This window comes from Chelonoidis abingdonii, chromosome 9 (assembly GCF_003597395.2).
Source record: "Chelonoidis abingdonii isolate Lonesome George chromosome 9, CheloAbing_2.0, whole genome shotgun sequence".
Classification (NCBI taxonomy): domain Eukaryota; kingdom Metazoa; phylum Chordata; order Testudines; family Testudinidae; genus Chelonoidis; species Chelonoidis abingdonii.
This window is the reverse complement of record NC_133777.1, coordinates 44,048,527-44,071,845: the sequence shown is the minus strand read 5'-3', so window position 1 is coordinate 44,071,845 and position 23,319 is coordinate 44,048,527. Positions and strand designations below refer to the sequence as shown.

Genomic DNA, 23,319 nt, shown 5'->3' with positions numbered 1-23,319 from the left:
TGGTGCATCCATGGCACCGTAACCATTCAGGACCAGTGGTGGCACAAGCCATTAGCTTGTCTCTGTGATGTGCCACAGCAAGGCTTCGGCTTCTCTTGAGGTTGGAAGGCCTGTTTCTCGCTGAGATACTGACTGTTCTAACCACCAGGAATCCATGCTGCTCAGGGACTCTGCAGCTTGTAGACTTGTTGCCTTGAGCTGCACTTGCATTGGGCCATTGCCCCGGGTCCGGTGAGTTGCCTGTCTTAGTCCGGATCCTATGCACGGGGACTGAGAGAATCTTGCCAACCGGTGACACCAATGTTACTACTTTGGCCAAATTGGGGGATTCCCCTGCAATGGGATTTCGCACAGGCTGCAAACCACTGAAGTGTAGACAAAGCTGCTCAGCCACAGACCCACCCTGTTCCTTTGAATTACCATTTTCCGTGGCCCCCAGACTGGACCAGGACACTGGAGGGACCTAGGTTGGTGGAATAGAGTTGAAAGTGTTTTGTTTTTCTGTTGTCAGGGATTAGCAAGTGGTTTATTTTTCTTTTCCAGTTTGCTTCCTGAAACGCCAGTCAGCTGGCTGCCTTGATTCTCACCTAACACAGAGCTACACTGCTTTGCTTTGTGGCAACAGGCTGAGGTCTCTCAGATGCAGGAAAAAACTTTGTAGGTGTTTGCGGGCGAAGTGAGAGGCTTCTGAGTGAAGCAACAGAAGCTTTCATGCAACTCTTCTGTCTGCATTCCTGCTGCGAAGCTTATGCTGTCCAGTTTTCATGGCTGTGTCTAAAGTCCTTAAAATAGTGCAGGGGTGGCCAACCTGAGCGTGAGAAGGAGCCAGAATTTGCCAATGTACATTGTCAAAGAGCCACAGTATTACATTAGCAGCCCCCCATCAGGTCCCCCGCCCTGCTTCCAGTGCCTCCCACCTCCTGGCATATTGGAAAGTTGGCACCTGTAGCTCCAGCCCCGGAGTTGGTGCCTATACAAGTAGCCGCATATTAATTTCTGAAGAGCCACATGTGACTCCGGAGCCACAGGTTGGCCACCCCTGAACTAGTGCATTGATTTAATTCTTTCTTTTCCTGCCAACAAATACTACCTGACCTTAAAGGTAAGTGGCCGTCTTTTAAAGGCAGTGTTAGCAATTTGAAAACCTCTGCATGGAAATGAGAAAAATCATGGGATTTGTTTTTATTCGAGCATCCAGGCAGCAAATCGGAACTTCCTTGTGTGTGAACTCTCTTCGCTAGAGAGAGAATCTTACATGCTCGTTACCCAGGGCTTCTAGGGGCTTGTTCTAAGAACAAGAGCCATCTGATTTGTGCTAGACATGGTTGCTGGTTCCTTTTATGTATTGAATGGCAGAGTGAAAGTGTGTGTGTGTATGTGCCCATCCCCTCCCTCATCCACCACACATGTTGATTAGACTCTTCTGCCACACACATTAAAGTCAGCCCTGAGACCTCCCTCGGGGAATGCAAATCTGCCATGCAGATAGCTGGAATTGCTGGAAAATCCAACTGTGCTCCCCTGCCCTGGAGCTAAGTACAGGCTTGACAGCTGACGGAGAACACAGGCCTGATCAGCTCGGATGAGAAATGGGGTTTTTGCATGGGAACACAGACATTGTGGGTCGAGTGTACCAAATGGCCCCCCGCCTACCTCTGCCCTGCCTTGCAGAAGCTCTGCAGACCCCTCTGCCTTGCAAACATGGCTGGCCCTTACCCTTTGAGGTGCAACCATCTTTAACGTTTACATTTTTAAAAAAAAAACCATAGCCGAGGTCGCTGTGGTGCTGCAGAACTTGCAATTCCCCTCTGCTGCAGCCACAAGCCTGGAAAGGCTGAAAATGTGGGGTTCTCTGGAACTAGACCATCATCTTGGGCCCAGTCGAAGATTCACCTTTCTAGCACTAGTTCCTGACCTTGTGTGACCCCTTGAACTGTGCTAGGTGGACAGGACTTGCTAAACCTTGAAAAGGCTCGGAGTCCTGCGTGGCCAAGCGCTGCTCTGTGCTGAGTAAGGTCCCTTCGATTTCAACCTCACTAGGGGCGGATTCCACCAAGCCGCGAGTCAGCTCGGTTTCCCTGGATAGCAGCTACTAGACTTGCATGGAAGGGAGAGAGAGCTTTGGTGCTGCTATCTGCATCTGTGTGCTGCTCTGAGTTACGCTCTCCTGGGAGGCTGAAGGCTTCCCGTAAAGCTCCAAATGGGTGTCGGGGAGAGGGAATTTGTGCTGTGAGCCAGAGCCAGAGGAGGCAATAATCTGAGGGTTTGTCTTCAGAGCAGGGATAGCTTGGCTGATCGCACCCAGGTTAGCCTAGCCCAGCGTCTGCAGAGCCTTGCCCAAGTGACTGTCCCTCAGTGCTATGCTTGTCTATGGACTTCTGGGGGCATAGCCCATGTGTCTTTGTGCTGCAGCGAACTGAACCGCTCTGTGGTTCTTTCCCAGTGAATTGTGGGAGAACTTCGTCCATTCTTCTGGGTTTGTGCGGGAGGGAGGATTGTGGGAGGCATTGGAGGACTGTCAGCACTTGGGTAGCTTAGCCGGTGTCCTCACAGCGAATTGGGTGGGTTACCAGCCCGAGTTAAAGCAGCATCTGATTTCTAACCCACCACCAGCCAGGACAGATAGCTCAGGGTGAAATTGTAACCTATGTGCCTTCTGGGTGTGGTGTTCTGCTCCATCTAGTGGCTCCGAGCCCAATTAGAGAGAGAGATAAAACGAGTCAGCTCTACAGCCTTAGCTGTAGCGTAGCTTAGCTTAGCTTAGTTGGCTTTTAGCTCGTGCGGTAGAGGCTCATTCACTAAGCTCCAGAGGTCCCAGGTTCCATCCTGCCCACCAACGATCGGGATCTGTCAATATTACAAAAGCACCACTAACCTCAGGTGAGAAGGTTTCATGGGTGGACAGGAGGGTGGATGGGTGTAAGACCGTGGCTAACTCTGCAGGGTAAGACTTACTCTAAGACGCTACTGATCTCAGTAATTGGTCTGACTCCGTTTTCTTCTGCACTCAGTCCTTGTGACTTTCCTTATTTGAAATCCCTAGGGGCTGGATTTTTTCAACCAACTCGCTGGAAACTCTTTCTCTTCCCTGAGTTGGCAGATGTGGTTATTTTAAGGCTGACAGTGTTACGGAGCCCGAGCCATTTCCTCATGCGCTCGACCCACTCCAGTTACTTCCTTTCCGTTACAATATGTGGGTGAATGTAGTTCTGGTGAAGGGCCCTGCAGACTGGAGGTGGCTGCATATGCTTGGAATAAGCGTGTCACAGCCATGTTCCTTCAGCGACACGCGATGCCCCTGCCCTAGAGGGACCATGTGGAGGAGAGACCGAGAAATTCCATGTGGTGGCTTGCTCTGTGTTTCTCCAAGCAGCCAATTAGTGCCAGTTGCAACTGGGCAGCTGTTTGCTAGGAAGCATCCCAAAGTGCTGTTGACTGTATGTGACGAAAGCTGTTTGCATTTGTTACACACTTGAACTGTTTGTTTTTCTGTAGATCTTTTCTTCTGTTTCAGTTCTTTGTTTGCTAGCAGAGCTATGTGATCTCAGCTGGCTGCCTTCTATAGAGCCTCCAGCAGAACTGCTCAGGCTGTTGTGTGTGTTGCTAACTCAGGGTGCCTTCCTGCAATCCAGCTGGCTAATGTATAACTGCAAATGACAAGGCAGAAAGGATCTGTGTGGAGTTACCTGTTTGCTCCTTGCCAAACAGAAGTGGCTGTCTCCCCCTGCAGTAAAAGTTTCCTGTCTGTGGCAGTGGTTCCTCTAACGTTTTCTGGTTGTCTTCCTTTGCCATGATAGTGAGCGTGATGTTCCCCTGGTGTTATCTGGACTGGTGATCTGCTAGGTCACTCCAGTCCCCAACTCTGGGAGCCAGCCTTACCCTGCTCCACTGTGAGAACCCCCACTCCTGGGCTGTTCACGCACAGCCTCTGGCATGTAAGCTGCTACCATCACATGACTGAGCACTTTGGGCCAACTGCTGCTTGGATTGTGCAGCCAAATGACACCAGCCAGTATCTCTGGTCCCAGACACAACCCTAGGAACCTCCATCTTGCAGTGTCCAGTTATGCCCACTGAACACTGCAAGCTTATGAGTTCGTCAGTTTAACAAAGAAATTGATATGTACCAGACTTGTCATCCCAAGGGAAGTCTCTGACACAAGCAAACACACTGCTTCAGATAGAATAAACAAACAAATTTATTAACTACAAAAGATAGATTTTTTTAAGTGATTATAAGTCAAAGCACAAGAAGTCACATTTGGTCAAGCGAAATAAAAGCAAAACGCAGTCTAAGCTGATCTTAACAATTTTGTGCCCTTACAAACTTAGATGTTTTTCACCACAGGCTGGCTGGTTGCCCTTCAGCCAGGCTCTCCCCTTTGATCAGCGCTTCAGTCACTTGGTGGTATCTGTAGATGGAGATGGAAGAGAGGCGAGGAAGAGCATGGCAAACATCTCTCCCTTTTATCATGTTCTTTCTTCCCTATCGTCAGGATCAGGTGATCATTACCTCATTGTAGACCAAGGGAAGGGAGGTGACTCACTCGAGAGTCCAACAAATCCTGTGAGGCTGGCTAGGCCAGTGTCCTTTGTTCCTGTGAGGTTTGTCCCATACATGCCCTGATGAGGCGTGACCTGTGCCTCTGTTCCTGGAGAGTTTTGCCTGGGCTTGTTTTAAGCCATGAGGACACGTTTTCAGCCTCATAACTGTATATGTGAAATTACAACCTATAACATTACTGTAATATCAATGCTCAGTGTATCATGAACCTTCCGAAGACACCCGGCATGACAAACTTTGCTTTGGATACCACACAATCATATTATAAGGATGAACAGGGGATGCAGGGTATTCCCCCTAGATACAGAGTATCACAGAAAGGTCTTGTAGACACACTGGCTGAAATTCTGCAAGCAACCGCCTTTTAAAATGTAATTTTTTAAATTAGCTATTTGATGGTGGTAATCATTGTAAAGTCTGTCACCTCTTATACGTCAATAGAGAGAGCCTCAGAATGCACCTGGGAGGTACAGGTCCTTACCTCATTTTACAAATGCGGGAATTGAGGCACAGAGATTAAGTGACTTCCCCAAGGACACTTACAAAGTCTGTGGAAGAGCCAGGAACAGAACCCAGATCCAGTATTGCCAACCCCAGGCATTCACAAATCATGAGTTGGGCCCTGAAAATAATGAAATTGACTTAAACACTGATATTTGTGAAAACAGTACATTTGGGGTTCTTTTCCTTTGCCTTTTGAACCTTTAGGGTCATGTTGTCAAACTTTCCTTAGCAACCCCAGGACTCTAGGAGCAGCAGCTTCATGAAAAATGCCAAATGTTGCAAGACTTGGGATAAAAATCACAAGAGTTTTGCTGTGATTCCCAGTCCACTGCCATAACCATGAGACCATCTTTCCTTTGCAGCTAGCATACACTGGACTGTGCTGGAGACAGGCCCTGGTCTCTGTCTTCAGTAGTCCGTTAAAATGACTAACACCCGCTTTCAAATTGCGTGTGCAAACATGCAAGCCCTTTGGGGAGTGTAGTTATCATGATTGAGTGCACAAACTTTGCATATCATTGACCTACTAGAGATCTGACTGGTTGTTTGCAGTTATCGTGTGTGATGATGTTGTGTGATGATGTTGTAATTACTGTGTGTAATTTGGGGACGTAAACCCATGCATGTGTGCACACCCTCTGAAAACAGAGCCATTGTATTTTAGTCAGCGGTGAAAACCAACAAACAGAATGAAAATTCCAGGCATCCCCTCGACATGCTTAAATCTCCCTGAGCTTTCCCCAGCCTGTCAATTTTACTAAGATGAACTTTTCTGTGGGAATGGAAGGTACCAAGGAAGCACCAGTCTGCCCAGGTCTCTTGTAGAGAGTGTAATGTGTGGTGTTACTTGGTTATATTAAGATACTGCACAAAAAAATCTCTCTAGGGTAATGGGTAAAGTTACCTGTCCTGCTCATTAGTCATTCAGTGGGATTTCTTAAACCAGAAGATACTTTCACTGCAGAGTCAACTTGAGTGTAGATCACTCAGATTACTTCTCTCTGAGAGCCTGACATTAGTAAGAGAGGCCATGCTGCAAAGTCACGCTCTGTGCTGGAATGTCTGCATCCACACTGGCTCCTCTGTGGTGCTAAGACTTCTGGATCATTGTGTGGTTCTCAGCACTGCAGTGAACTGAGCCACTCAGCTGTCCTTTCCAGGCAGAGTCCTACTGACGCGTTACCCGAAACAGGTGGGTTTTTTCCACTTCTCGATGGAGTTGAAGCAAAAAAAAAAAAAAGGAGAAATTTAGCAACATGGAGTAAAAATCAGCCATTTTCTAAATGTTGAACTGTAGAGAGACAAATACCCATTGTCCAGAAAGGGGAAAATTCTCTCTGTGTCATCTGTCAGAGGGTTGTCTGTCACATACGTTCCCAGAAAAGATTAGGAATAGATTTTGTTAAACAAACAAACAAACCATTCTTGCGCCCTAGTGTGAGCGGGTCTGCTGAGCGAAATGACTGGCTGCATTGTTCCATGCTGCCCAGCTGGGTGGCCAGGGAGTAGGTGCTGTCTCAGCACCATCTGAGGCACAGCCAGTCTCTCAAGAACATGGCTATCCCTGCTCAGAGAGGAGATCCTGCTCAGGACCCTTTGTGACAGTACAGGAGCTCAGGTAGCTGCATCATGCATGCCGTTGTAATCTTGCTCTGGTTCCCAGTAACTCGAGGTTTGGAAGAGCAAGGTGGTGAATGAGGTTATTTATCCCCTGAGACCAGCTTAGCTGGCACCTAATGGCCAGGTACCACTTGACAAAAATCAAGGAAGAATCCAGGCTCTGCAGTGTATAATCCTGCAGCGTGTTCGAAGCTGTGTCAAATCGGAGGGGGAAAGCCTGGGAATCTGCCAAGGTAATGGCCCCTAATAAGGGCTGCTGCCCCACCCAAAACCCGATATCTAATGTTTCCATCTTCCCCCTCTCCTGCCCAGCACTCTCGCAGCAGGCCAAGGTCTGGATCAGCTTCCAGTCCCAGGCTTTAATCTGCTGCCATGCACTCAGAGCTGTAAGCAGAATTGTTCAGAGCTTCTGTCTGCAACCTGCGGGCACTGTTTCCTTTTGCTCACTGCTTACATGTTACTGAGTTCTCTGCTGCTAAGATCTTGCCATGCTGAGTATCCCCTTTGCCCTTTCGGGTGAATTCTCTCCTTCCCAAAGAAACCACTCCTTTCGCTTTCTAAGTGAGTGTGTGGGGGGGTGGAGGGGCTTTAGAGCCACTCTAACCACCTCCTATCCAGCCTCCCTGACGCTCAGCTTTTCAGTTTATCCCACTGTCAGCTGCTAAATAATCTCCCCCCTCTTGCTGCTCTGACCATGTCCTGTCCCCCTCCTGGAATCTTTTCACTGGCTTTATCTGCAAACTCCCTGCCCTCCTTCCCGCAGGACAGAACTGCCTTTCCCTTGCCAGGTCTCACTCCTGGTTTCTGCCTGCTTTGCCCGTCCTTCCCACCGGGTTGTTCCTGTTGGCTCCTCTCTCTCATGCTTCTGCCTTTTGTCTCCTGCTGCCTGGGTGACTGAAATCCCCTCCTTGCTGTCCTAGAGTTCAAGGGCACGAGGGACCACCTGATCTCTTGTATATCACAGGCACCAACACCATCCTGCACCCACACCCCAAGCCAAGTAATCCAAATGAGACCACAGTAGTCCAGCCCTCTGCAGACTACACAATGGAGTGCTTCTCTCCCCCCCCCCGCCCCCCTTCTCCAGTGCTCGCTGCAGCTCTGGTCTTTGATTCAGACAACATGGATATTGACTGCTCACAAGCTTCATCTGCACCCTGCTGTGAATTGCCTTTTCCTTAAAACTCCTCCCCACGTGACTGCCTCTCTCTGCCTCTTGGCTGGAGAGTGCAAGCTCTAGTCACGTTCAGTGGTTAGAGCCGGAGGCGGTCAGGCCTGAGGGATTAAGTCTGTACCCGCAGTCCAGAGCCAAGGGTTGGGCCGGAATCGTAGCCAGGAACCGGAGGGCAGGGCAGGGTGCGGAAGTGAGGACCAGGAGCAAGGCGGGGTCCCATCTTGGCAGCAGATCTGGGATCTGCCTGGTGCACAGAGAATTTCCTGGCACTCCCTCCAGGCTTAAATAATTAGTCTGGCCCAGTCAGAGTTCGCGGGAGGGGCTGTGTGGGTGTCACTTCTTGCAGCGACTGGTCTCCCAGGCTGCATGGCATGTTGAATGGGGCTCTGCCCAGGCTGTCTGGGGGTGGTGCAGAAGCACTGCCTGCTTGGAGCTCTGCTGACCTGGGTTCAGTTCTCACAAATCCCCACCGTGGGGATTGCATTACTGGTTAAAAACCAGCGCTCACTGCTACCGACAGCAAGATGGGTAGCACATGCAAGGGTGTGTGCAGAGCCTTCTCATCTCTTGGCTGCTTCTACAGATCGGGCCCTTATTCTGCCTTATTGTCTGGCCCCCTGGAGATGCTGCTGTACAGACAGAGGTTCCATGGGCCACCTCTTGTCTCTTAGGCCGAGAGTGTGGCATGAACCAGACCCCACCCTGATGTTTTCTTAGTGGGTTACAGTGCCAGGTGTTCCTGCTGCCATGGTGACAATCCAGCCTAGACCCCAGTGAGCATTTGCTCTGTTTTGAAAATCGAGTGGCACTTGGGGCTGGACATTGCTTCCTGGGACTCTCCATGCAAGTGCTGCTGCCTCCAAACACAAGAGGGAGGAGCAGCTCCATCACAGCCAAACGTTATAGGTAAGGGTACGGTGACCAGATGTACTGTCCCAATATTTAACCCTTTGTCCCACATCCCAATCAACGCACGATGGGGATGTCATTTGTCCCGATATTCAGGTAAGGAGGTGAGTGGGAGGAAGGCACTGATCCCATGGGTGCTCTGGAGCTGGAGCACCCAGGGGGAAAAATTTGCAGCCAAACAAGCTCCCCGCTCCTTCTCTTCCTCTCCCCCCCGTGTGCTGCATCGCTGCTTCTCCCCCCCCAGCACTTCCTGCCACCTAACAGCTGTTTTCAGCTATTTAAATCTGAAATTTCACGGTGTTGTAATTGTAGGGATCCTGACCCAAAAAGGAGTTGGGGATGGGGGATGGGGGGGGTTGTTGCAAGGTTATAGGGGGGGCATTGAGGTACTGCTATCCTACTTCTGTGCTGCTGCTTGGCAGCTGGGGAATGGCAGCTGCTGGCTAGAAGCCCAACTTTGAAGGCAGACTTGCCGCCAGCCGCAACACACAAGTAAGGATGGCATGGTATGGTATTGCTACCCTTACTTCTGCGCTGCTGACTGAGGGGCCCAGCTCTGCAGGCAGCAGCCGCCACTCTCCAGCTGCCCAGCTCTGAAAGCAGAGCAGAAGTAAGGGTGGCAATGCCGCAACCTCCCTGTAAAATAACCTTATGACCCCCCTGCAACCCTCTTTTGGGTCAGGACCAGTCATGCCAAAAAAAACCAAAAAACCTTGTAGTGTGTTGCTTGTTGCTTCTTTTATTTTGATTGGCTCCTGGCAAGCAGGGGCAAGTGTGGATGGGTGGGAGGGTGGGGAAGCAGGGGTAAGCAGGGGAGAGAGTCGGGGTGCACAGTGGGCCCACCACAGTCCCAGACTGCACGCTGGATCTAGTCACATGGAGAGTTGGGGTGCTTAAGAATTGGCTTGTTCTGGCCTTGTTTTGAAATGGGATTAACTTGAATTTTGGCTTATTGTGAAAGTCGGCGTGCTCATTTACCACATGAAAGTTGGCAGCTGTGGTCAGGACCCCCAATTTGAGAAACGCTGGTCTCCCCTGTGAAATCTGTATAGTGTAAGGGAAAAGCACACCCATGACCAGATTTCACAGGGGTAGACCAGATTTTTATGGTCTGTGACATGTTTTCCTGGCCGTGAATTTGGTAGGGCCCTAATTATCGGCTGGCTTAGGTGCTGTGGTGCCTCCCTCATCGTCACTGATGTGGTTGGCATCACAAGTCTAGTCTGCCGTCATGTTGGCCAGTCATGGTTAAACCCTGCAGGGACCTAATGATCACAACCATGGGCAGCGTGTGAACCCCCGCTTTGGGGAGGCTAGTCTGCTGGCCGTGCCCCTTCTGCCCAAGGGCCTCCACCCCACATGCCAGAACCCAGAAATCCCACCTTCCTAACAGGAGACGCCCGGGGGGGGGGCCCCCCCAACGACCAGAGGAGCCCTGGCCCACCTGACTCAGCCACATAGGGCCAAGCCACCTCCACCCCTCCAACCGACCGCTCCCACCCTGAGCATCAGGGTGATCTGCCGCCCCTCCCTCCCCCGCCCCCAAGTACCAGGCCGGCCCCAGTGCCATGCCGAGCCACCAGCCCCCCTGCCTCTGACAACCCTCACAGCTAAGCCGCTGGCCCCCCAAGTGCCAAGTCAGCTCCCCCCACCAGTGCCATAGTGAGCCGCCAGCCCCCTGCCACCACCAGCACCGGACCAAGAAGGAGGGACGAGGGAAATGGCGAGCAGCAGGGATCTCCGGAGGTGGGGGTGGAGTGGAGGAGGCGCAGGCAGCAGCAGGGGGCAATGGGGGCCTTGGGGGAAAGGGCGGGGCCACCGCGGCCCAGGTGTCCGGGGGCAGCACCAAGCCTGGCCTATTATACCCTCCGCCTATGATCACAACTGGATTTTTGTGGTGCAGACACATGTCTAAGTTGTCTGACAGGACTCCTGGCGAAGCGTCTTTCCTTAGCATTGCCCCTGAACCGCTGCCTCCCCAGCTCCACTTTGTTAGTCATCGTCCCACTCTCGGTGTCTTTGATTCATCACCCGCTTCCGTGCTGCTTCTGCCGTTCCTCTGTTGTCTGTGGTCCTTTTTAGCCTCTGTCTGGTTGATTTCCTTGTCGCAGTGAGGAACCCAGACTCCATTGCACTATCCAGCCCTGCAAAGAGGAAGTGTCCTCTCTCTGGCCTCAGGTGATAACCCTCTGCGGGCAGCCCTGGGACAGTGTTTGCTTTTGGTTTGGTAACTGCTTCATTCTGCACGTCAACTTGATAAGCTTCTGCTTGATAAGCCTGGTTATAGCAGATAAACTTGAACGGGAGGCAGCTGCTGCTTATGGCAGAGGGTGGATGTTGTTGGAAATGATGCTCTGGTGTCTGGGAAGGCAGTGGTTTGTTTTACTTAGCGTTCGGACCGAGACCAGAGTCATGGAACAGTAGGTGGGGCTGGTATCACTAGTGGTTTGGGTGATTTTTTAGGAGCTTGCAGCTGGGTGAGAAATTCATCCGCAAAGGAAACCTTGCATTGAAGCAGAGATGTATGTGTCTCAGTCACTCCTTACTGCATCAAAGTGTCCCTCAGTTCTCTGGTCAAACAGATGTGCTTTGTCCCCCTCTGTCGTGTCAGTAAAATGCAAAAAAACTAAAAAATAGGGAGTGGTGGGATGGGTAAATCTCAGCCTCTCCTCTGGTACCAAATAAATTGACAGCTTGGATAGCAGCTGGGCTGGCTCGAAAGAACTGTAAAAGTGACCCAGCTATCTGTGAAACAGGCTGGATCAGCGGTCTCCAACGTGGTGCCCGTGGGCGCCGTGGCGCCCATCCCAGTGTCTAAGTGCACCCATATACTGGCCAGTGGGCGAGCACCTGCCAAAATGCCGCCGACAAGCTGCGTCATCCAGAGGCGTCACTGCCGAATTGCCGCTGATTTTCGGCAGCATTTTGGCAGTGACGCCTGTGGATGATGGTACTTGGTAGTGGCATTTTGGCAGCAATATCTATTGATGTTGCCGCTTGTCGATCGAATTTTGGTGGATACTTGTCCAGTGCCACAGTCATCCGTGGCTTGTCATCTGGCACCTGCCAGACGAAAAAGGTTGGGGACCACTTAGCTAAATCTTCAGATGGTGTGAGCCAGCGTCAGCCAGCGTAGCTTCATTGACTTCTGCGGAACTATGCTTGCTTATTGACACCAGCTGGAGAGCTGGCCTATAGCATTTCTCTCAAAGGTCATTTCCCTCCAATAAGCGCCAAAAGTTAAATCTCCACTGAGCTCCAAAGAAAGGTACCTGGTGCGGTTTCTGTCGCTCGGAGCTCTTGTTTCACGTTGTAGTTTTAAAGACCATCTCCACATAAGCTTTTCTACAAGTTCAAACCCTCCCCTAACAACTAGCTCACTTCCTCCAGCTCTTTTCCCTCTCCTGCTATTCATTTTAGCAAGCCAGCAGGACAAGAGATTTCACAGGCTTGCTGCAAACTTCTAGGAAGTCCACAGCTTGGGTCTGGCAGCTGCCTTAATTCTGCATGCAGCAGAGCAAAATACTTCAGCTGCCAATGGAAGTGGTTTGAAATGTTGAAAACCTCCCTGTGTCAATGGGATTTGAAAGCCATAGGGTACGTCTACACTGCACGATTATTTCGAAGTAGTTTAAACCGATATTACGAAACCGATGTTATAAAATTGGTTTTGCGCGTCCACAATGCGATCACAAAATCGATTGCTTGTGTCCATGGTCCAAGGCTACCATCGATTTCAGGAGCGGTGCACTGTGGGTAGCTGTTCCTCAGCTATCCCATAGTTCCCACTTCCGACGCGAGTGTTGACAACGGTTAGGATACCGTTTGTGATTTCAGGGTCCATAATTGCTGTGCTATGGCGTTTGCTCAATGCACTCCGCGAAAAATGCGCCAAAGGGTTGTCTGCTGCCCTCACAAAGGGAGGGGTGAGGCTGTACCCAGCACCACCCGGGGCAATGTTTTCTCTGGCCCATCAGGCACTGTGCTCTCAACACGGCTCGTGCTGACTATACTGAACAATGAACTGCAAAGGCAGGAGGAGAGGAGGAGGCAGCTATTGCTGAGCGGCGAGGACAGCGATGACGAGATGGAGGCAGAATTCTCCATAACCGCTGGCCCCAGCGTTTTGGAGCTACTGCTATTAACGGGGCATCTACTACCCATTGAACGCCGAATTTGGGCACGGGAAACAAGCACAGACTGGTGGGACCGCATTGTTTTGACGGTGTGGGACGATTCGCAGTGGCTGCGAAACTTTCGCATGCGTAAGAGCACTTTCTTAGAACTTTGTGACATGCTTTCCCCTGCCCTGAAACGCCGTAATACAAACATGAGAGCAGCCCTCACAGTGGAGAAGCGAGTGGCAATAGCCCTCTGGAAGCTTGCAACGCCAGACAGCTACCGGTCAGTCGGGAATCAATTTGGAGTGGGCAAATCTACTGTGGGGGCTGCAGTGATGCAAGTAGCCAAAGCAATCGTTAAGCTGCTGCTACGAAAGGTTGTGACTCTGGGAAACGTGCAGGTGATAGTGGATGGCTTTGCTGCAATGGGTTTTCCGAACTGTGGTGGGGCCATAGATGGAACCCATATCCCTATCTTGGCCCCAGAACACCAGGGCACCCAGTACGTGAACCGCAAGGGGTACTTTTCAATGGTGCTGCAAGCACTGGTGGACCACAAGGGACGTTTCACCACATCCACGTGGGATGGCCAGGAAGGGTTCATGACGCTCGCGTCTTCAGGAGCACTAGTCTGTTTAAACGGCTGCAGCAAGGGAATTACTTCCCAGACCAGAAAATAACCGTTGGGAATGTTCAAATGCCTATAGTTATCCTGGGGGACCCAGCCTACCCCTTGATGCCATGGCTCATGAAGCCATACACTGGCAGCCTGGACAGTGGTCAGGAGCTGTTCAACTACAGGCTGAGCAAGTGCCGGATGGTGGTAGAATGTGCATTTGGCCGTTTTAAAGGGTCGCTGGCGATCATTACTTACTCGCTCAGACCTCAGCCAAACCAATGTCCCGCTTGCTATTGCTGCTTGCTGTGTGCTCCACAATCTTTGTGAGACTAAGGGGGAGACATTTATGGCTGGGTGGGAGGCTGAGGCAAATCACCTGGCCGCTGAGTACGAGCAGCCAGAGACCAGGGCGATTAGAAGAGCACACCTGGAGGCGCTGCGCATCAGAGAGCCTTGAAAACGAGTTTCAGCACGGCCCAGGGTACGGTGTGACTCTGTTTGCTTCCCCTTGATGAACCCTCCGCACTTGATGGACTTATTCAGTGTAAGCAACCCACCCTCCCCCTTTTCATTACAGGTTGGCGAAGGAAATAAATTCTGTATCGTTTAAAAATCATTTATTATTCATTAAAAGTAATTATGCATCTGTTAAAAATCATGAGTTTTTCCTTACTAGATTTCCCTGTAAGCAACCCACCCTCCCCTTTCGATGTATTCTGTATTACAAAGGAACTATAAAAAAAGGCAGAGAATTAGGAAGGTGTCCCTGACTGCTGTGCTTTGGAAGGAGGGGGAAGGGAAAGGCTACTAAGCACATTGTAGCGTAATTACAGCCTTTTCCTTGAACTCTGCAGGGGTGTGGAGGAGTAGGCGGGTGCAGAAAGCCTTCCACCACGCGTTCTTACACGTCTGGGTGAGGGAGATATGGGACGTGGGCTTGCAGGGAGGTTATACAGGGGCTGCAGTGGCACTCTGCTACTGTGCTGCTCTTCCTGAAGCTCCACCATGCGTTGGAGGATTTCAGTTTGAGAACGCAGCAGATCCAGCGTTGCATCTCTCCAACGCTGGTCTTCCTGCCTAGCCCTCTCAGATCGTTCACTGGCATCTTTCCTGTACTTTGCTACCACATCCTTCCAATCATTCTGTTTATCCCTCTCATTGCGTGTTACTTCAATAATTTCTGTGAACATTTCATCTCGCGTCTTCTTCTTCCTCCGCCGTATCACAGCACGCCCTCGTGATGGCATAGGGACTTCTGAGAAATGTGCAGCTGCATGGGGAAGGCAAACCAGGGTGATAAGTATGTGGAAAGATACCTTTTACAGAGCAATGATAGTACTCTTTCACATAGAACACTATCCACCTTACAGAGCACATGTGATCTCTATACAAGGTCGCATTTTGTAGCGTTTAAATATTCAGTGTCGTGTGACTGGTGTGGCACACACACAGACGCAGGTACGGCCAAACGTACGTCCACGCGGCGATGGTAAGTGAGGCTTTAAAATTTTGACTTCTCCGCCGTTCATATACACAGTGATCTATATGATGCCTTGCTCCTGTTAAGAGGACCTGCAAAGCCCAAACCCCCCTCTTTCACATCCACCAACAGCGCATGGCTCCTATCATATACGATCACTGCTAGTGATCACCCTACATCACCCCCCGCATCGCGTTGCTGGTAGCAGGGAAGAATCCTGCTTGCCAGACGCTGAAAACTCGTCGCTATCCCTCCTCCCATCCCCCCGCTCTGGCCAGTAGCAAAATCGCCATGTCTGCCCCCCTGTTTACATTCCTGATGTTCTACAAGGTAACAATGGATGATATCTCTCTCCTGACAATAGCACCGCAGGAGGCAGATCGTTTGTTTGCAATGCCTTCAGTGCAATGCCTTCAATGCCTGCAGTACCAAATGTCTTGCAAAATGCATGGCGTTGAAAAGTTACCTACTATGGGGGAACGGAGAAGGCTGTCTTGGCCAGAAATGTTCTCATATAGCATAAGGGTTTTTGAGTTCCTCCACGATCGATTCATGGACATTAATTTGGAGGATTTTCACTCCATCCCCAGACATGTTAACGAAATTTTCCTGTAACAGTAATGGCTGCGACTGCAGCAAAAGCCCTGGTGTCAATGCGATCTACAAAAACCGTCTTGTTTTAATCCGTGTTTGGTACAGAATGAAGGGACACTTACCGGAGGTCGCTTCCATGGCTTCACTGTCTGGGCTTCTCGCTTGGGAGCGCAGGGACTGTGATTCTTGGGTCTCAAAAAGATCCTGGCTGTTGGGGTTTACGGACTGCTGTGTGCTATCACCACGGTCATCTTCATCCTCAAATTCGTCTCCATCTTCCCCCTCGGCTACATCCTCAGAAACACTTGATATTTCAATCCCAAAGTCTGAATCCACGGACAGGGGTGGGGCACTGGAGCGCTGAACCCCAAAATTGCATGTAGTTCAGCATAGAAGCGGCATGTTTTCGGCTCAGAGCCTGACCTTCCGTTTGCTTCTCTGGCTTTCTGGTAACCCTGTCTAAGTTCCTTCAGTTTCACTCGGCACTGAAGGGAGTCTCTGCTGTGACCTTTATCAGCCATAGACTTTGAAATTCTTTCAAAAACTTTTTCATTTCGTCTTTTGGAACGCAGTGCTGTGAGCACTGAGTCCTCACCCCAGATAGCGATCAGATCCAGAACCTCCTGTGTGGTCCAAGCTGGCGCTCTTCTTCGAATATCAGGAGACTGCATTGTGACGAGTGCAAATGAGCTCTGTGTGGTCACCTGTGTGTGTGCTGACCCTCACGGTGGACAATCAGGAAATGGAATTCAAAAGTTCGCGGGGATTCAGGCTTTTTCCTGTTTACCTGGCCAGTGCATCACAGTTTAGTGTCCGATGCTATCATGAGTGCCCCTGTGACAATGGTTCTGAAACCAAATGGGAGTGGCTCACTTGGGGCAGAGTCAATCGCTCCCTTCTGGTTTCTAAAAATTGAGTATGTCCTGCCTGGACTGTCATAGCCACGACTGCCTGCCTCCAAGTGCCCCCCCCCCCCCCGTTTATGTCACAAATAAGTCTATGTTTCTTATTCTTGTATTCCTCACGACTGCATGACAGAAATGGGGGGTGGGCCCTGCCACGGTAGCTGCAGAGGGTTGGGAGAGAAGTGAAGCAATGAGTGCGGTTCTTGCGGGAGAACCCCCTGTTAATACAGCCATGGAGTAGCTGCGCTCTTCTAATACACTTGACTCTTCCTTCAGAGGAGTAGCCGTGTTAGTCTGGATCTGTAAAAGCAGCAGAGAATCCTGTGGCACCTTATAGACTAACAGACGTCTGTTAGTCTGTAAGGTGCCACAGGATTCTCTGCTGCTTTGACTCTTCTTGTAGTCAGGACTGACTCTATTTTTAGACAGCATAAGGGAGGGATTGACTCAGTGGCCAGTGAGTCAATCCCAAGTTTGCTTTTGCGTTGCGCCCCCGGCTGATTTTAGCCAGGGGCACTCATGATAGCAGCGGACAGTTCAGAGAAGGAGAGATAACCGTCATGTCATTGCCAGTTTTTCTCTGGCAGTAGACGGTACAGAACGACTGGTAACCATCTCTGCTATCATTGCAAAAGCAATTGAATGCTGGTGTGTAGCGCTCGAGTGTCGCCTCTGTCTCCACGGCATCTAGTACACAAATGGTGACGGGAAAAAAAAAAGCCGACGGTCTCTAGTGCTGCCGTGCTATTGTTTCTGCAAGGGCAATCCAGGAGAAAAATGTGCGAAAGGACTGTCTGCTGATGTTTTCCCGGAGCAAGGAATGACTGACGACGTTTACCCAGAACCCCCCGTGACCATTAACATTTGCATCAGGGGCCGGGGGATCATGGAGGACGGAACGGGGGTGCTGAGGACTCCCGCTATCCCACAGTCCTCAGCAGTCTCTTAAAACTATTTGCATTCTTGGCTTAGCGCCCAGTGTCTGTAGCTTACAACACGGTGTCTTTTATGGTTCACGGAACAGCTATTCAGTTTCCTTCCCCTACCCCAGCACGAGAAATGAAAGTTAAATAAAGCAATCCTTGAGTACTTACAATGTCACCCTCTTTTTACTGAATGCTACTGACAGAGGCGAATCTGCAGCACTGAGGAGCATTAGAGCTTTGCACAGTGGCAGTATCATAACCAATGAAGTTAATCTGAGGTGTGATTATTGCTACTTGAAAATCTGCTCCTTTCCTGGTGGTAGATGGTACAGTACTACTGGAAACAGCAGAAACTGTTACCATCTCCCCTCTTTTTGTTACACTCACCAGTAAATGGGACAGAACGGATAATAACCCTGTGTAAATTTTTGAAAGGAAAATGGGGATTAACTCACTTGGGACTGGGTCAATCCTGCCCTTTACGGTTAATAAAAATAGAGTCAGTCCAGACAAGAATAGGATACAGTGTATTAAAATCAGTGTAGCACAGCGCAGCTGCTCCGCATCAGTATTCACAGAGGGAGCCGCTGCAAGTAACGCAACCGTTGCTTCCCACCTACCTGGGCTACCACAGCAGTGCCCCCCCACCCATTGTTGGCATGATGTTATGAAGAATGCATGAATAAGAATCACAGAGTAGTTACTGAGATCAAATGAGGGGGAGGGAGCCACCATGGGCTATGACAGTCCATGCAGTTCAGAATCTTTTCTTTACGCAAGAGAGGAAGGGGTCTGATGAAGCTCAGCCCCCAGGTGATAAGATGAAGACAGTTACCAGGCGTTCTGTACCATTCACTGTCAGAAAAAGGGAGTCATTCCCATTTTCACCCCGGAGCCCCCGGCCACTCAGCCAGGAGCAATCACTGGGCAGCCGTCTACCCCTGGGGAGGGGCAGAGGAGCGGATACTGCTCTTCACCGCAGCAGCATCGCGTCTGCCAGCAGCATTCAGTACACAGAGGGTGACATTTACAGTACTCAAGGAATTATTTATTTCACTTTTTTTTACCGTGCTGGAGGGGGGAAAAAACTGACGAGCTGTTCCGTGAACCACCACGCAAGACACCGTGTATTACGCTGCAGACATTGGGCGCGCAGCCAAAAATGCAAATAGTTTTCAGAGACCGCTGTGGAGACTGGTAGCTGTAGTCCTCATTACCCCCTCCCTCCCTCCATGACCATCCGTTTGAGTGTCTGGCTTCCCGTTACTGTTGTCACGCACCGCTGTGTATCCTGTAGTTTATTTTTCAAAGGCTTTGGCATTTCCTGTTCTTTAACGGAGCTCTGATAAAAGAGATTTGTCTCACCATACAGCGATAACATCTGCTATCTCCCGTAAGGTTCAATGCAGGAGATACTTTTGCATTTGAACTGCATCGCCACCCGTGGTGATCAGAGCTGGACACGTGAAAGCAGGAAATGTCACTGTAAAGCTCTCGGGGATTTCCCTGTTTACCGGCACTCCGCATCCGAGTTCGGATTGCGGACCAGAGCGGTCAGTGGTGCACTGTCCTGCCTAGAATAATAGGCAAGTGTAACAGAGATCCAGTGTATCAGAGAGCACAGGTGCTCCGTGTCAGTATTCACAGGGGTTGCCCCTGCAAGAAGCGCACCCGTTGCTTTCCTCCTCCCTCAACCTTCCTGGGCTACCGTGTCATTTCCCCCTCCCCCGTTTGTGTCATGAAGTATTAAGGAATACCAGAATAAGAAACAGAGACTTGTTAGTGAGAGAAAATGATGTCGGGGGGGAGGCACTTGGAGGCAGCCTCCCGGGGCTATGACAGTCCAGGCAGAATGGACTCTATTTTTAGATACCATAAGGGAGGAATGACTCATTGCCAAGCGAGTCAATCCCAAATGTGATTGCAAAAATTTTGAGCCCCAAGTTTCAATGATTAAGCTTGTTATTAGCCGTTCTGTCCTATCTACTGCTAGCGGTAGCAATGTTGCCCTCGATGTTGAGCATTTAGGCGGTTCTCCTGGATGGTGGGCAGTCTGCAGAACTGTCTACCACCAGAGAGGAGGAGGAGCGGATACTGCTCTTCAGTGCTGTAGCGTCCCGTCTACCAGCAGCATTCAGTACACATAGGGTGACATAGAAAGTAGTCAAGGAATGATTTCTTACCCTTTTTTTTCACGTGTGTGGGGGGGGAAAGAAACTGAGGAGCTGTTCCCTGAACCACGCCAGACACTGTGTTTGACCCTACAGACATTGGGAGCTCTGCCAATAATGCAAATAATTTTCATAGACTGCTGTGGACTGTGGGATAGCTGGAGTCCTCAGTACCCCTCCCTCCCTTCATGAGCGTCCATTTGAGTCTCTGGCTTCCCGTTACGCTTGTCACGCAGCGCTGTGTATCCTGCAGTTTTTTATTCAAACGCTTTGGCGTTTCGTGTTCTGTAACGGAGCTGGATACAACAGATTTGTCTCCCCATACAGCGATCAGACCTAGTATCTCCCGTACGGTCCATGCTGGAGCTCTTTTTGGATTTGAGACTGCATCGCCAGCCGTGCTGATCAGAGCTCCACGCTGGACAAGCAGGAAATGCAATTCAAAAGTTCGCGGGGCTTTTCCTGTTTACCTGCACGCTGCATCCGAGTTCAGATTGCTGTCCAGAGCGGTCACTGCAGCACTCTGGGATGCCGCCCGGAGGCCAATAACGTCATTTCCGTCCACACGAACCCTAATCCGAGTTATCACTATCGATTTTAGCGCTACTCCTCTCGTTTGGGAGGAGTTCCGAAATCGATTTAAGGAGGCGGTTAACTCGATATTAAGGACGACGTCGTGTGAACGGATACAGCGTTAAATCGGTATATCAGCCATTAAACCGATTTAAAGTCGCAGTGTAGACCTGGCCATAGAATTAGAGGCCTATTTGCCATAGCTATCTGCCCCCAACCGCCGTTGCTGGTGAACTAACAAACTTCCTGTTTTATCATGTCTGTCCGCAGCACAAAGCCGGTGCATGAAAAAGCAGCTTCCCTGAAGAGCTCTGAGCTCATGCACAGCCAGGAGAAACTGGAGGCGTCTCATAAGGAGAAGAGCTTGGATGCCGTAGATGGCAGGTGAGCTCTGAAATGGTTTGGATTTGTAGGGTCTGATGACAGATTAAAGTCTGGAACCATGTTGGTTGTGATCAGCTAATTAGTTCTCTGACGTGCACAGGGTGGGGTTTTGTTTTAAGAACTGGTTGTGAACAGTTTCTCGTGAAATGTGTTGGCCCTCTGTGCAGAACACCTCCCACAGAGTAACCACATAACCTCTTCTGATCTGTCCCTCTCCCAGGGACGCAGCCACCTTCCTGCATGTTAGAGCAGCAGCGTGCTGAGAACAGAGCTCCTGGCCTAAGTCTTTAGGGCTGTCTGGCCTGGGTGCGTTGACTGCTGCAGTGAAGGAGCTTTCTCCCAACATTCATAGCTGGAGTAGGGCCTTCTAAATACACTTTCTGCATGACTCCAGTGTGCTCTGTGGGGGATCAGTGAAGGGCTGAGAAATCCTATTAAACTAGGCCGGCCTGGCGTTTCCTGCCAAATATTTGCCCTTCTCCTTGTGTGCCAAGTTCTATCAACAATCACAGCTGGCCCTGGAGTGTGAAATGAAACCCAACAGGTAGGAAGCTCTTGCCAGCCCTTGACAGGAGAATCCCACGTTAGCAGTTAAGGGTTGAATGCTAAACATACCAAGTAATTCCCTTGAACTGCTACTGGGTCCCTCATTGTGATCTAGGGTAGGGTCCCAAGGCCACTTGTAGTTTGCAGTCCCCAAAGTGGGGTGAATATAAAGATTTATATTCCATCGCACAGAGGGTCCATCTACTCCAGTGTCCTGTCTGGCGGTGGCCAGTGCTGGATGGTTTACACCTGCTTCCTGGCATAACACCTTAAATTGTCGACTACTGAACCATGAGAGGAAGATTCCTACCTGACTCCAGCTAGAGTTCAGCTTATATCCTGAAATGCAAGCATTTACGCCAATTATCTGTTACCCTGGCCAGTGTCACTGCAGATGACTGATTATAAATGTCCAGTTCTATTCCCCTGAGCTACTTGTTTGTCTCCTGCAGCAGCTAGTTTCACAGGTTAATTATACTGTGTCCGTAAGGAGGCCTGAGAGGGTAGGAAGCGCCTATCGCTTAGGTACTTCCTCACTTTTAATTTCAAGGGCCCTCTTATTAACTGCTGCAGGCTGCATTCTCAGCACCATTCATTATGTTGTATATCTCTGTTGTGTCTGCTTTGGGGAGAGGGGTGGGGTGCCCAGTGGATGGCTTTTCACTTGACTAGGATCTCTCTCTCTCTTTCTCTCTCTCTCACAGTTTGCATCTGAATGAAGCTCTGAAGGATGAAGAAGTAAAAAAATGTCTCAGAGAGACGGTGAGTCGGGGAGAAACGCTGCCCATGGTGCATTTGAACTGTTACTTCAGCCTCCCAGCTGATGGCTGCCATGCAATGGGGGCTATGTGAAGATAAGTGTTTATTGTCTTATTGCCAGTCTGGGTCAGTGCTGGGCAATGCACCTCTGTGTGACTGACCAAGAGGCTCTGCAGTGCCTTAAGCTGAGCGCTGATCACTGGACAGGAACTCCTGTTCTAGGGGTGCTGATTGCTCTGCGAGCGCCATACGGGGAGCAGGGTCTGGGGCCAATCCTGCTACATGGTGGGGATGCTGTCTTTAGAGGTTCTGCTGCTCCTCTGAGGCCCAACCCTGCCATCTGCTGCACCTCTTGGATTCCATAGTCTCAGCCCCAGTTGGGAATCTCCTCCTCTCCACAACTTCTTTTGCTGCACCTGCCGCATCCTTTCCCTTGGCATGAGTAGGCCTAGGTGTATGTCCTCTTCTCATCCCCTCCCTCCCTCCCCCCCCACCCACTTGTATCTTCCCCCTTTACAAATCCAGGAGGCTATATATTTCCACTGCCAGTGCCTTTTCCTGCCATTACTAATTTCTGCACGTGGGGGTAGGGGGGGAGAAAGAGAATGAAACCTTTGACCTTACTCTGGAACAGTGATCCCCAACGCGGTGCCCGTGGATGCCATGGAGCCCACTGGGGCATCTGTGTGCACCCACGTACTGGCCAGCAGACAAGAATCCACTGAAATGCAGCCGAAAAGCAGCGTCATTAAGAGGCGTTGCCACCGAAATGCTGCTGAAAAGCGGCGTCAGCGGCATTTTGGCGGTGACACCTCCTGACATTGCCACTTCTCGGCAGCATTTCGGCTGATGCTTGTCCACCGGCCATGGTCCTTGGTGGCTCGTCGTCCAACGCCCGCCACCCGGAAAAGGTTGGGGACCACTGCTCTGGAAGGACTAGAGGCCTAGAAGGTCATTCAAGTGGCTGCTCCTCTAAGGCATGCAGAATACGGCCTGACAACACGAGCTAGTCTGTGTGCTCTGACAGCCTTGGCTATCACAGAACCCTCTTTGTGCCCGGCATAGCCCATTGCACCACAGCCCACTTCCAAGAGACCACAGCCGTCTCTGTGCCTGGAACTGGTGGACCTTCCTCTGCAGCCCCTGTCATTAACGTGACCTCTCTCTAAGAATTCGGGAGCTGCCTCCAGTTGGCTGGACACTCAGTTCAGTTTCATTGCAGCACAGTCTATGTTTATTGGCAGCATTACAGAGCACGAGAGCCGGAAAGTCAGAGATCCATTTCTGCATCAATGGGATATACAATGGAAAGCATCACTAAACTGACCATCTCTTAGCCATGGAATATGCATCACTCTGTAACATAGGGGTCTAACCCCTATCAAAACAACAGTGTGACTGGCTCCTGAGGGGAAAAGCCTCTGGACAGAAGGTCTGTGTGTAGCCCCTGCCCTGTAATTACAGAGTCTC

At 50.4% G+C, this 23,319-nt stretch overlaps 1 protein-coding gene and 1 pseudogene across 1 annotated transcript in view; both read left to right on the top strand.

The window, feature by feature from the left end:
* Nucleotides 1–23,319, top strand: part of GRAMD2A (GRAM domain containing 2A) — a 93,242-nt gene that overhangs the window by 18,281 nt on the left and 51,642 nt on the right. Inside the window, exons 2-3 of the mRNA XM_075069470.1 lie at nt 20,431–20,544; nt 21,795–21,852. Of these exons, the coding sequence (XP_074925571.1) occupies nt 20,480–20,544; nt 21,795–21,852 (123 nt within the window). The 5' untranslated portion in view covers nt 20,431–20,479. The remainder of the gene's footprint in view (nt 1–20,430; nt 20,545–21,794; nt 21,853–23,319) is intronic.
* Nucleotides 17,650–17,807, top strand: LOC142047342 (U4 spliceosomal RNA; annotated as a pseudogene).